The sequence below is a fragment of the Mesoplodon bidens genome, assembly GCF_964165515.1.
Source record: "Mesoplodon bidens genome assembly, chromosome: X".
NCBI lineage: Eukaryota > Metazoa > Chordata > Mammalia > Artiodactyla > Ziphiidae > Mesoplodon > Mesoplodon bidens.
The window spans coordinates 2,862,966-2,877,662 of NC_138163.1; the positions used below are offsets into that span (position 1 = coordinate 2,862,966).

The 14,697-nt window shown below is 49.0% G+C and overlaps 1 protein-coding gene across 2 annotated transcripts; it reads right to left on the minus strand.

Annotated features, from left to right (window-relative positions):
- Nucleotides 1-9,119: 9,119 nt before the first annotated feature.
- HMGB3 (high mobility group box 3) lies at nt 9,120-14,318 on the minus strand. Of its 2 annotated transcripts, none has more exons than XM_081222886.1 (5): nt 14,216-14,318; nt 11,858-12,012; nt 11,440-11,579; nt 10,563-10,737; nt 9,120-10,126 (listed from the first exon to the last, which is right to left on the minus strand). In XM_081222886.1, exons 2-5 carry the CDS (start codon nt 12,005-12,007, stop codon nt 9,992-9,994), a joined length of 600 nt encoding a protein of 199 aa, XP_081079012.1. In that variant the 5' UTR covers nt 12,008-12,012; nt 14,216-14,318; the 3' UTR covers nt 9,120-9,991. The 2 variants fall into 2 exon arrangements, with proteins under 2 accessions (XP_081079012.1, XP_081079013.1); XM_081222887.1 differs by lacking the exon at nt 14,216-14,318 and adding an exon at nt 14,032-14,193.
- Between the last annotated feature and the right edge of the window lie 379 nt (nt 14,319-14,697).

Here is a 14,697-nt window from a genome sequence, read left to right on the forward strand (position 1 = left end):
GTTGGAGCTAGAGATCTCCCTAGAGGGAAACTTATGGAAAAAAGCCTGAAAAATGCAACTTCCAGACTAGTCCTAAGAGGGAAAGAGTGAGGCTGACAGCATGAATGGTCTGTGATTCTAAGTTCCAAATCCTCCCTAGTCTGGAAACATGAGCTTGGACCTGTTACCCTTTTTGAACACTGCTAATCCTGGAGATGATTCACTCTCAAACCTGCTTCTCCTCAGGGACTCTATCTTGCTAAAAGACTCTGCCACCCCTCCAGAGGCCCACCCTCAATACCTCCTTCTTCCTCATCCCCCACATCCAACCCCCCACCAAGTCCTAGGGATCCTAAGTATCTCTTGAATCCAACTACTCTTTTCTACCCCCATCAGCACCATTCTGTACAAGCCCCCAGCATCCCTCACCTAGATAGACTCCCACAACCACCCCTACTCCATCTCCCTGAATAGAATGGAAAATGCTATATGTTCACGAATCCATTCCATATTCTCCGTGGGCACACAGAGTGACCACATCTCCCAGCTGCCCTTGCAGTTCATTTGGGAGCCCTGGAATGTGGGTGAAAGTTAAGTAATGTCACTTCCGGGACTCATTCTAAAGCCTATTCTGTCCAGCTCCTAGAGTAATGAAAATGAAAATAAAAACAAAATTAAACAAATGGGACCTAATGAAACTTAAAAGCTTTTGCACAGCAAAGGAAACCATGAACAAAGTGAAAAGACAACCCAGAGAATGGGATAAAATATTTGCAAAAGAAGCAACCGACAAGGAATTAATCTCCAAAATATACAAACAGTTCACGCAGATCAATATCAAAAAAACCCAAACAATCCAATCAGAAAATGGGCAGAAGATCTAAATAGACATTTCTCCAAAGATGACATACAGATGGCCAACAGGCACATGAAAAGATGCTCAACATCACTAATTATTGGAGAAATGCAAATCAAAACTACAATGAGGTATCACCTCACACCGGTCGGAATGGCCATCATCAAAAAGTCTACAAACAATAAATGCTGGAGAGGGTGCGGAGAAAAGGGAACCCTCTTACACTGTTGGTGGGAATGTAAATTGGTGTACCCACTGTGGAGAACAGTATGGAGGGTCCTCAAAAAAGTAAAAATAGAGTTGCCATATGAGCCAGCAATCCCACTCCCGGGCGTATATCCAGAAAAAACCTCAAATTCGAAAAGATACGTGCACCCCAATGTTCATTGCAGCACTATTTACAATAGCCAAGACATGGAGGCAACATAAATGTCCATCAACAGACGAACGGATAAAGAAGATGTGGTATATATCTACAATGAATATTACTCAGCCATAAAAGAGAATGAAATAATACCATTTGCAGCAACATGGATGGACCTAGAGATTATCATACTAAATGAAGTTAAGTCAGACAGAGAAAGACAAATATCATATGATACCACTTATATGTGAAATCTAAAAAATGACACAAATGATCTACAAAACAGAAACAGACTCACAGACATAGAAAACAAACCTATGGTTACCAAAGGGGAAAGGTGTTCTGCAGTGACACAGAGGCCGTGGATTGAAGATGGTCCCACCACCAAATGGAAGGAGATGTGATCCCTAAATCACAGTATGGAGGGCTACCCACCAAATATTTGACTGGACTGTAATGTCAGTGAGATGTAACTCTTCTGTTGTGTTAAGTCACTAAGAGTTGAGGGTTGCTTTCACTCTTGCCCTTCCCTGTGTCTTCTAATCCATCCTCCTCACAGATGCCATCGTAATTTAACTACAATACCTATCTGATCATGTCATCATCCACCACACCCCAAACACCAACAGATGAAAATTCTTCAACGCTCACCCTTGACCTTAGGAAAGCTCAGATTTTTAAGATGGCCTATGAGGTCCAGCTCTGCTGAATTTTCCCCTTATCTGTCCCTCTTCATTCATTTATTTAGGCAATGAATACATATTTAGCACCAAGTATGCATCAGTGGCTCTACTAGGTCTGGGGATGTAGGAGGGGTAAGAGGGGATGCACGGAAATCATTTGGGAAGCTGTTACATTCATCCAGACACAAGATAGTAAGGGCCCGAGCTACAGCTTGTCTCCGGCTCTGATGGTACCATACCAGACAGATACAACCAGGGCATCAGAGTTGGAGATTTCCCTGGTGGGAAACTGGTGAGCAAAAGCCTGAAAAATTTAAGTTCTAGGCTAGCTCTACGAGGGTATGAGAGAATTTGGAGGCAAGAGATTTACCTACACTGACAGCATGAATGAGAGGAGGGGTGAGAAAAGGAGCCCAGGATAACTGCTTAGATTTTATTGGTGACATTAAATTAGTGGTTGCATTAAATAACTAAGTTCCCATTGTGATTATTATTATTATTATTATTATTTTTGTGGTACGCGGGCCTCTCACTGCTGTGGCCTCTCCGGTCGTGGAGCACAGGCTCCGGACACGCAGGCTCAGCGGCCATGTCTTACGAGCCCAGCCGCTCCACGGCATGCGGGATCTTCCCAGACCGGGGCACGAACCCGTGTCCCCTGCATCGGCAGGCAGATTCTCAACCACTGCGTCACCAGGGAAGCCCCCCATTGTGATTATTAATTGAAATTTCTCTTTAAGTGAATAGTTATTTGTAAATATAAGCTGGGATGGAGTTCCAGATTGCAGGCTGAGATGAAGAACAGATTTGGGAGAAGATGAGGAGCTTAAGTTTGAACATGTGGAGTTCAAGGTGCCTGTGGGTCATCCAAGTGGCTTGTCAAAGAGACGATTTGATCTAGAGGTCTGGAGCTTGGGGGAGAGGCTTTGCCTGGCGATATACAGGTAGTGTCATCATGGATCACAACCTCTCATGTCTATCTTATCTCAAAAATAAGAACAGCAACAAACAAAACCACCTACCCTGATTCTGCTCCCCACCCCACACCCCCCACTGTCTCCACTCTGTCCTTAAGGACCACCCAGTTCCCCACACTGTCAAGTGCAAAAAACACCTTTCTGCCGCTGCATCGCCCATTTAGAGTATACACTTTTTACTATATGCACAGTTGTACAACTATCACTGCTATCTAATTTTAGAACATTTTCATTTTCCCAAAAAGAATCCCCCTACCTATTAGCAGTCAGTCCTCATTTCCCACCAGAAACCCAGAGCCCCTGGCAACCACTAATCTACTTTCCAACTCTATGCATTTGCCTTATTCTGGGCATTTCATATAAATGGAATCATACAATATGTGGCCTTTTGTGACTGGTTTCTTTCCCTTTGCACAGTGTTTCCAAGGTCCATCTATGTGGCCTCTGTGTCAGTACTTCCTTCCTTTTTATGGCTCAATGATATTGCATTGTATGGATAGACCACATTTTGTTTATCCATTCATTACTTGATGGACATTTGGATTGCTTCCATTTTTTAACTATTATGAATGATGCTGCTACAAATATTCACGTACAAGTATTTGTTTGACGATCTGGTTTCAATTCGTTGGGTGTATACCTAGGAATGGAATTGCTGGGTCAAAGTCTATGTTCATATTCTATGTATAACTCTGATTCAGGGACCAAACTATTTTCCACAGTGACTGCACCATTTTACATTCCCACCAGCAATGTACAAGGGTTCCAATTTCTCCACATCCTCACCAATTCTAGTTATTTTCTTTTTTATATTATTATTAAATGCATGCTAGTAAGAGTGAAGTGGGATCTCATCATGGTTCTGATTTGCATTTTCCTGATGGCTAATGATGCTGAGCAGCTTTTCATGGGCATATTGTCATTTGTACATCTGATTTGCAGAAATGTCTATTCAGATCTTTTGCCCACATTTTAATTTGGTTGTCCTTTTATTATTGAGTTATAATGGTCCTTTATATGTTTTGGATACTAGATTCTTATCAGATATATGATTTGTAAATATTTTCTCCTATTCTGTAGATTGTTTTTTCACTTTCCTGATGATATTGTTTGAAGCATGAAAGTTGTTTTTTTTTTGATGTTCAATTTATCTGTTTTCTTTAGTTGCTTTGTACTTTCAGTGTCCTAGGAAACCAAAGATTGCCAAAGATTTACACCTATGTCTCCTAGGAAGAGTTTTATAGTTTAGCTCTTACATTTAGATCTTTGATCCATTTTTAATTTTTTGTATGTGGCGTTGAGTTATGGGTCGAAATTTATTTCTTTGCATGTGAACACCCAGTTGGCCCAACACCATTTGCTTAAAAGACTACCCTCGGGGCTTCCCTGGTGGTGCAGTGGTTGAGGGTCCGCCTGCAGATGCAGGGGACGCTGGTTTGTGCCCTGGTCCGGGAGGATCCCACGTGCCGCAGAGCAGCTGGGCCCTTGGGCCATGGCCACTGGGCCTGCGCGTCCGGAGCCTGTGCTCCGCAACGGGAGAGGCCACAACAGTGAGAGGCCCGTGTACCGCAAAAAAAAAAAAAAAAAGACTATCCTCTTCCCCATAAAATTGTATCGGTACCCTCGTTGAAAGTCTATTGGCTATATATATATGGGTATATTTCTGGACTCTCAATTTTAATCTATTGGTATATATGTTTGTCCTTATGCCATTACCACACTGTCTTGATTACTGCAGCTTTGTAGTAAGTCTTGAAATTGGGAAGTCCGAGTCCTCCAACTTTGTTCTTTTTCAAGATTCTTCTGGCTATCCTGGGTCCCTTGAATTTCCATATGAAATTCAGGATCACCTCGTCAATTTCTACAAACAAGCCAGCTGGGATTCTGATAGGGATTTCATTGAATCTATAGATCAGTTTCAGGAGTATTGCCATCTTAACAATCTTTTCTGCCTACCCATGAACATGGCATGTCTTTCCATTTCTTTAGGTACTTAAGGTCTTTCAGTAATGTTTTGTAGTTCTCCCCATATACATTTTACACTTATTTTGTTCAGTTTGTTACTAAGTTTTGTTTTGTTTTGTTTTTTGGGTTTTTTTGTGGTACGCGGGCCTCTCACTGTTGTGGCCTCTCCCGTTGCAGAGCACAGGCTCCGGACACACAGGCTCAGTGGCCACGGCTCATGGGCCCAGCCGCTCCGTGGCATGTGGGATCTTCCGGGACCGGGGCACGAACCCGTGTCCCCTGCATCGGCAGGCAGACTCTCAACCACTGCACCACCAGGGAAGCCCATGGTTATCCATTTTAAATATAGCGGTGTGTGCATGTCAATCCCAAACTCCCTAACTATCCCTCCCCCACACCCGGCCCTAAGGACTTCTTTTTGATGCCATTATAAATGGAATTGTTTACTTAGTTTCATTTTCAAATTGTTCATTGCTAATATATAGAAATATAACAATTTTTATAAATTGACCTTGTGTCCTGCAGTTTTGCTGAACTCATTTGTTCTGACAGTTTTATTTGGGAATTCCTTAGGATTGTCTATATACAAGATTATCTCACCTGCAGATAAACATAGCTTTATTCCTTCATTTCCAGGCTGGATGCTTTTGCTTTGTCTTGCCTAATTGCTCTGGCTAGAACTTCCAGTACAATGATGAATAGAAGTGGCACAAGTGGGCATCCCTGTCTTGTTCCTAAACCTAGGGGGAAAGTTTTCAGTCTTTCATTGAGTAGGATATTAGCTGTGGTTTTCCTAAGTGTTCAATCTGAGGAAGTTCCATTCTATTCCCAGCTTTCAGAGTGTTTGTTTGTTTGTTTTTATCACAGAAGGGTGTTGGATTTTATCAAATGTATCTACTGAGATGATGTTTCCCTTATTTTATCAATATGGTGTCCCAGCTTCTTTTTTTAAAAATAAATTTATTTATTTATTTAATTTTTGGCTGCGTTGGGTCTTCGTTGGTGGGTGCATGGGCTTTCTCTAGTTGCGGCGAGCGGGGGCTACTCTCCGTTGCGGTGTGCGGGCTTCTCATTGCGGTGGCTTCTCTTTGTTGTGGAGCACAGGCTCTAGGCACGCGGGCTGCAGTAGTTGTGGCTCGCGGGCTCTAGAGTGCAGGCTCGGTCGTTGTGGCGCACGGGCTCAGTTGCTCCGCAGTATGTGGGATCTTCCCAGACCAGGGCTCAAACCCGTGTCCCCTGCATTGGCAGGCAGATTCTTAACCACTGCGCCACCATGGAAGTCCCCCAGTTTATTTTTTAAGCTAACATCTTAGGAGGATGCTCAAGATACAAAACAAGGAGGGGGTTGCTCTGTTTGAAGCAGGAAGGGAAGGCTGGGGCTGCAGAGTTGGCCCACAGATCACCTCCTCCTAAATAGCTTTGGGCTCCATATGAAACTAAGCCAGGGGCCAAGTACAGCAAGTGGCCCTGTGGCTCTCATCCAAAACTCCTTGTTGGGCCTGGCTCTGCCAGCCAACTGAGCCCGGACCCTCGGCTTCAGGGAGTCCTCGTTGGCAGGGCTGGCCGATTACAAGTACTCAGACACTTTATCAACAGCAGCTCCTGTAAATTGCATATTTGCCCTGGCATAGGGCTCCAGAGCCAACGCTCCCCCTACCCCTCTGGCTGAAGGGTTGATCTAGTTAGGGGCTTTGGAGTCCTTAACACTTGCTCTTTTTGATGGCATCTTTCCATTAAACGTTAGTTTAGATCTATAGTTACAGTGAAGCTTGTACTTTTAAAACCTTGATTATAGTCAACCCAAAATACAGAGGCTCAGTATCTCAAACAGATTGCAAACAGCCTACTGATTACTTTTGGTGAAGACTGCTTAAGAAACTTTATTACAGAAAATGAATGTATTCAATGTCCCCCCTTGTCACAAAATACATTTGTGACAAGAACACATACACAGGAGACACAGACAATAGTTGGTACATCACAGCCTTGTTCTTTCAAGGATAAAACATCATTCGAGAACGGGGTGAGGGTGTTAGAAGATAAAGAAAGCACATACTGTCCTTTTGATTAAAAAATAATAACATGTTGGCACCGTAGGGACACATACCTGGGCCCAGAAATCAGGCTAAGCTGAAGCCTTAGGTGGTGACACCATGCCACTTGTAGCATCACAGAGAAGCCACGAGGCATCATTCCATCAAGAGGAGCAATGATAATGGGTGAAAATCTTACAGTAGTCCTCTTGCTGCAAGCAGCTAATGGGCCAAGCTGCCCTGAGTCTCTTTAGAAGTAAATGTCTACTTAATCAAAGACCACTGGGCTTCCATGGTGGTGCAGTGGTTGAGAGTCTGCCTGCCGATGCAGGGGACAGGGGACGCGGGTTCGTGCCCCGGTCCGGGAAGATCCCACATGCCGCCGAGCGGCTGGGCCCGTGAGCCATGGCCGCTGAGCCTGCGTGTCCGGATCCTGTACTCTGCAACGGGAGAGGCCACAACAGTGAGAGGCCCACATAACGCAAAAACAACAACAACAACAACAACAAACGACCACTTAACAGGTCCCCCACTTAGGTTTAACTACTGTAGGAGCACAAAAGAAAGTCACCCCTTTCCCTTCCATAGTTGACTTGCCTAGTTTCCACCAGATAGAGGGGCACCTCTTAGCGAGAAATCTGTCCTTCGTGACTACCAGTTGAGCTTCTCTCCCGTATTTGACAAGGTTGGTCACAGCTCCCACGTCTTAGGCTGGTCGGTTGTGTGTCAGGTGACAGAGGCTTTACCCAACAATGCCAAACAATGGCTGGAGGGAAGTGACCAGGCAGAGCTGAGGCACGGAGGGGCGATCTTGGACAAGTACCTCTGGGCAAACCTTAGGACCAAGGGTTTTTTAATTAGTGGTCATTTTCTAGAACTAGAAAAACACATTTAGGACAAACAGTTGTGATATGAGAAGGAATGGCTATGAATACAGATTAGATATCGGGCCGGTGACCATGACCATGTCCCTGACAGCATGTGGAGGATGCTGCCTGCAGACATGCAAGCTTCTAAATAGTGAATTTTAAATAAACTGCTTTCTCCTCAGTGTCATTAAAACACCCGAGCGCTTCAGTCTCCAATACACACATCCGCAGACTAACGCTGGGCAATACCAACACTCACTTACAATATAGTCCCCTTCATTACGGCCAACAGTTACAATGTACATACACGGCAGCGCTCAAAATAATATTTAAGATCACCATCTGCCACTATGGCCATCACCCCTCAGCCCAATTTGGGACAAAACGCTACATCTTCCAACAGGAAATAACCACTTACACCAGGCTTCTTCCAGCTTAACAATTTAACATTTTAACAATCTACGTTCCAGAGGTCAAATCACTGGTAGATGGGTCCTTTCTTCTGATGCATTTAGTGCTTGGAAGCAGTTGATTCCATCAGCCTGCCCTGCAGGTACCCCCTGATGGAAACTGCAACAGGAGCCCAGCCATCTTCCTTGGAGTGTTTGGTTTCTTGAAGTCAGGGGACAAAAAGGACACTGCTCCCTCCTCCACACATCCCTCACTAGGGTCCAGGAGAGGTTGCTACAGCTCAAGACCACCTTGATTGTTGAGCAGAACAAATAATGTTCTACTCTGAGTACTGGGGAGTACCGGCGGGGGTGAAAGGAAAAATACAAGCCCAAAAGGTTTTTTTAAATATTTCCTGTTTAGCAATGAATTTCACACCCACAACGTGGGGGGTAGAGTGGGAGACCAAAAACAAAAAAACAAAAACACCCTACACAGTAGCCAGCCTTAATCCTAACCACCCACCTTCCCGAACCTCTGAAGCGTGCTGAATCTTGCCTGTGCCATGACCTTAGGTCCTATATTCAACAGCTCAGACTTTTTTTTTTTTTTTGCAGTACACGGGCCTCTCACTGTTGTGGCCCCTCCCGTCGTGGAGCACAGGCTCCAGACGCACAGGCTCAGCGGCCATGGCTCACGGGTCCAGCCACTCCACGGCATGTGGGATCTTCCCGGACCGGGGCGTCCCCTGCCGTCAGCAGGCGGACTCTCAACCACTGCGCCACCAGGGAAGCCCCAGACTTCATCTTAATGCCTCTCAGACACACACAAAATCATGCAGCAGCTTCAAGTAGCCCTCTTCCATCTGTCCTCAGGAGGCTGGCCACAGCAAGTCAGTCATTTACCAGATTCACCAGGAGGCTAGTCACCAGATACCATGGAGTAGTTTGTCCTCCTGCTAAGACTGCTGTGAGTCAGACATTTAGACTATCACAGAGCACGATTTTACAAATGTAATACTGTTTATTTAACTTCAAAAACATTTCAACGTTTTAAACATACAAAAAAAAATAACAGAACATTGCAGATTGTGTTTAGTACAGAAGGTTCTTGAACTTTTATCAATACAGTGGCTCTTGGCTTTGCTGACAATGAAGACTCCTATGGTTTGTTTAAGAAACAGTTTAAAACTACCACTTCAACTAAAAAGGATCCAAAACACTTCTCATGCCAGGTGACCCCCCCCTTTTCCACAGCTAAGAATGGCAGCGGGATGCTATGTCTCTATATACAGAAACAAGACAACCTGAAGCTAAATGGATGCCCACTGCAGTGTCCACAGGTCCAGCCCCACAGTGCACGCCCTGAGCTACGGCCCCTCCGGAAGGCATTGCTCCCTACAGCCTCCACACCAAGCAAGGAGCGTCAAGAGTGTGTCTCGGTTGCTTTGTTCTTTTTACAAACTATAGATATGTACAGCTGAGAACTCGGGATTCCTAGCCAATGACCATAGAGTTAACACACCACTCACAAATTAAAAAAAGAAAGAAAAGCCAGAAACATCTTTAAATGCTTTGTCACACCAACAGCAAAGTGCACAGTGAGGAGAACACGAGAGCCTTTTCATTTTAAAAATGTTTGGAAATATGTACAACTTTGATACAGTTTCCGGGTGCTCCAGACACCCATGGCCACTCTATGTAAACCACTGACAGTTAATTGCTAGAGCACTTTGAGAGACTACAATATGATCATGATCCAACTGGGTAATTAAACCTAACAAGGGCAACAGACACGTCCCGTGTGAGACGTGTGTCAATCACGGTGCCTCCCTACTCTAAGGTATTCACAAGGAGACACATCAACAGGTTTTCTTTATTCATCCTCCTCCTCCTCCTCCTCTTCTTCGTCCTCATCTTCTTCCTCTTCCTCTTCCACCTTTTTCCCGGCAACTTTAGCAGGACCCTTGGCGCCATCAAACTTCCCTTTAGACTTATACTCTGCGACATCCTGGAAGGAACAGGGACACATTCCAAATGAACCAAGGGTAGAAGCAAGCCATCCCCGCCCCAGAATAAGAAAACAAGGGAGGAAGACAGGGCTGCTCTTTCAAGTATTTGTTTCCAGATTCAAGTTGGGCTCTCAGCCATTCCAAATGCAGAGTGAATGGGTGTTCAAGTGCTCTCAAAGGCCCGTGAATAGCACTATCAGACCCTCTACCTGGGGCACCCCACATGATCCAAGTTCGAAGCCTGCCTGAAAAGTTGCCCCAGATACAAACATCTGTCAGAAGCCAGACCACCAGCACACCAGGCTGATCTGGAGTGGAGACGGGTCCTGCAGCCTTCCACCCCCAGCCCAGCCACAGCCAGGGCAGCTGACTGCTCACCCATCCAGGCTCCCAGGGGCCCCAGCCCGTGCCAAGGCACACTCTGATCCCCGTCACCTTCTCGTATTTCTCCTTCAGCTTTGCTGCCTTGTTGATGTATGGCTGCTTCTCGCTGTCACTCAGGTTATTCCACATCTCGCCCAGCTTCTTTGCCACATCTCCAATAGAGATGCCAGGGTTTGTAGATTTGATCTTGGGGCGGAATTCAGAACAGAAGAGGAAAAATCCAGACCTTGGAGGAGAGAATGGTATACATTAGATGAGAACCCACCAAAATGGGAGCTGAAGTCGAAACCCCGTGTTCCTGATACACAAATTCCTACCACTATGACTCCTGCCACGTGAAGAAATGTGTGATGCCATGCACAATGTTACAAAGTTGTAGGCACCAGAATGCTTAAGACGCTTTAGAAATATATGGTGCTTCCTCAGTTCCTGGGAAGAGGGGAGAGAACACGCCTACGGACCCTGACACCCAGAACTGGGCTGTCTGCCTCCTTCCCAGTGGAAAGGCCGACAGCCAACCAGGCGCACAGCTCACAAGCACAGCTGTAACTCCAGACTTCGCTGGCCCTGCATTTTAAAGCTCAAAGTACAGAATGTTTTGCAGAAGTATCTCAACATTTTTTTAGGTAAAGTTATCTTTTTTTTTTTTTTTTTTTTTGTGGTACGTGGGCCTCTCGCTGTTGTGGCCTCTCCCGTTGCGGAGCACAGGCTCGGGACGCGCAGGCTCAGCGGCCATGGCTCACGGACCCAGCCGCTCCGCGGCAGGTAGGATCTTCCCGGACCGGGGCACGAACCCTCGTTCTCTGCATCGGCAGGCGGACTCTCAACCACTGCGCCACCAGGGAAGCCCGGTAAAGTTATCTTTTAAAAAATCTTTCAAGCAGAAGGAAAGCTCTTAACTGTTATCCTGAATCCTATCATCACTTACGGTGGCCTCTTGGGGGCATTCGGGTCCTTCTTCTTCTTGCCTCCCTTAGCTGGTCCGTAATCCTTCATTTCCCGATCATAGCGCACTTTATCTGCCTTTGCCATTTCATCAAATTTAGACTTCTCTTTCCCAGACATTGTCTGCAAAGAATAGGACCTGTTAAATTCCTCAATGCAGTGAGCACATACCTGTTCAGCTGTCCTGTAATTAAAGTGGCAGCTGCTATAATTACTTGCAAAAGGGGACTAAAACCCTGGTAGAGTCTTTGAAAATAAAAGCACACATGCAAAGTTCTAAAGACAGGCAAGATGAGTCTAAGAGGAAGAAAACAGCCACCTGGGGCTACACTGAAGGTACAAGTAAGCACAAAGTGTGAAATCCAACTAGGACTGGTTTGAAAGACACAAAAGAGAAATACCTTCCACCTCTCAGAGCATTTCTTGGAAAATTCTGCAAAATTGACAGGGACCTCGGGGTTTTTCTTCTTATGTTCCTCTCTGCACGTCTGCACAAAGAAGGCATAAGCAGACATCTTGCCCTTTGGTTTCTTGGGATCACCTTTAGCCATCTTGACTGATGAAAGGAAGAGAGACAAAGAAAAACAAATACAATGAATATATATAAGATATACCAAAGGTGGCCATTTAGGAAGAACCCTCCTCCCCCCAGCTGCCACTAGCAGCTGAAGGCAGAGTGGGGGAGGAAATCAGTTTCACTGTCACATGTCATTTAACTTTTGACCAGCATGAAGTGCGCTGGTTTGCGAGTTACTTCTCTGAGAGAGATCAAGTTCTCCAAATGGAACCAATCCAAGTGGGGTGGCTCAGAGAACCAACCCAAGTGGAGTGGCTCAGAGGTATTTTCCGACTCAGAACTACTATGTTTTGAAAACTACAATCACATAATGGGAAGGACACTGGGGAGGACACATTTGTAGAGGGCGCAGGTGGATGGCTGAAGCTTGAAACCAACGACTTAAGGCTAGCTGGTCATCTGTTTTACTATGTTGGAGATGAAAATACTGTCACCACTGCCAAACACAAGATCCAAGCAGGAGAACTGCAAACAGGTAACATGTGAAATTTCACTATTTTTGAAGTGTTCTGGCTTATAAAAATGGCTTTTACGAGAAGGGTGAGCTGGCAAGTGAGCAGATATCCCTTGTACTACTAGTTCAAATCTGTCACTTCGTCGTTACCTAAAGGGGGAGGGGAGAACCAAAAGGGGTAGTGTTGCTCGTCGGTAAAGCGGAACGCATGTCCAGCCAGGAACACTTTCTCCAAAGTTTCCAAATAAAAATGCAGCTGTGGCGTGTCATCGTCCCTGTCCCACCCCCCCTGCTTCCCGCCATCTTTTCCTTTTCCCACACCCAAGGTCATCACGCAAAACTGAAGCGCTCCCCTTCGCAGGGACAGACCGAAGGGCTGAATTAGGGCCCCGCGGCGGCGGCATGGGTGCGGCGGGATGGGTCGCGGGGGAGCCCCGGGCCGGCCACGGGCAGCCGGGCTCGGCCCCGCGCTGGGTCACCGGGACACACATAATTCACCTTCCATTTTGTCAAAAGCTTCCTGATGAAAGAAACTGCCCCTGAAATCCGCCGCTGCCACCCCCGGGGTGCGCACGGGGCCGGGGGCGGCGGCGGCGGCAGCGCGCCGGGGGCGCGGAGCCGGGCGAGCAACGGCGGCGGCGACGGTGGCGCCAGCCGTGCCTCCGAGCCCCGTTCGCTAAAATGGCTGATCCGCGCGCGGCCGGCGCAGGCGGCGGCGAACAAAGCGGTCCGGGCCCCGCCGCCGCCGCCGCCACCGCCTGCTCGCCAGCCCCCACCGCGCCCCGCCCCGCCCGGGGCTGCGGGGGCCGCGGGCCGGAGCCCCCCCCTCGCCGGCGCGGGGCGCACTGCTCCGGATAACAAAGGCGCCCGTGCGGCCATGACGCTCGGCCGCGCCGGGGCCCGCGGCGGCGACCCCGGCTCTCCACGCCTCCGGCCGCAGGCCGCGAGCACCGCGGCCGAGCCCGGAGCCCGCCCGGGAGCCGCCGCCGCCCACCCCGCCCACCCGCCCGCCTGTGCTCCGCTCGCCCGAGCCCAGCGCCGTGCCAGCCATGTTCGCGGCGCCGGCGGTGCCCGGCGGGCAGGAGAGGAGCGGGGGGCGGCTGGCCCGCGCCCCCCCACCATGGGCCGCCGGGCGCTCCCACGACGGCCATGTTAATGCAGAAGCAAGCAGCAGTGCAGCCCGCGGGTCTGCGCGGCGCCCGCCGAGCCCGGGAGTGAAGTTTGCCTGCGCCATAGCCCCCGGCGGGCAGCGGTCGCCCGCCCCCCGCGGAGTCCGTCCCGGGCCGGGGAGCACCGGCCCCCTTCCCCGGGCCGCCGCCCCGCGCCGGGACGCGCGCCGCCCGAACCCGCAGCCGCCCCTCGGCTCGTGCCGCCGCAGCTGCCCGAACAACTGGCTTCAGGGGGCCTCGGTCCTTGGGCCGCTGACCCGGGGGCGTCGGCCGAGGGTGACTCCGCGGAGGGAGCCCAGCCCCGACAGCGGGGAGCTCAGCTTGAAGCACTGAAAAGTTGAAACACCTGAATTGCTCCTTCCTCCCCGCACCTACCAAGAAAGGAGGCGAAGGGGGAGGGAAGGACGCAGGGAGGAGAGGCAGGGGACGGCGACGGAGAGCGCTCGCGGCGCGGGCCGGAAAGTTGTGCGGGCGCTGCTTCTGCGGCGGCAGCGGCGGCAGCGACGGCGGCAGCGGCGACAGCGACGGCGGCAGCAGCGTCGGGCGGTGCAAAACGTACCTGTATTGTTCGCTAGTCTGGGCAGCGCAGGGCACGACGCGCGGCTCAGCTCTCCACAACCTCGCGCTAGCTGCCTCCACGAGAGCTGCCTGATTGGCCAGCGGGCTCCGCCGTTTAAAACAGCCTCCTCGCCCGGCCATTGGCTGCGGGCCTCATGAATATTAAACAGGCGCGGGCGCCCATTGGGCGCGGCCGCTGGGATCATTCATTCAAACAGAACAACCCGCCGGCGCTATCTGCGGAGGCAAAACAGAGGAATAATAATAATCTCGCTTTCCCACCCACCCCGCACCCCCATCTTCGAACAGAGCTGGGATCTCAAAGGACTTTGGAGAGGTGGCCCCGCCATTCCCAGCGGCCTCGGCCTCTGGTGTCTGGAGGGCGAGGTCGAGCCCTGCTGCGCTGCTCTCTTCTCCCTTTGCGCCGCGGCCTGTGAGCCCCCAGCCCCGACCCCTGGCCCCCAGACAGCACCCCCCCCCCAC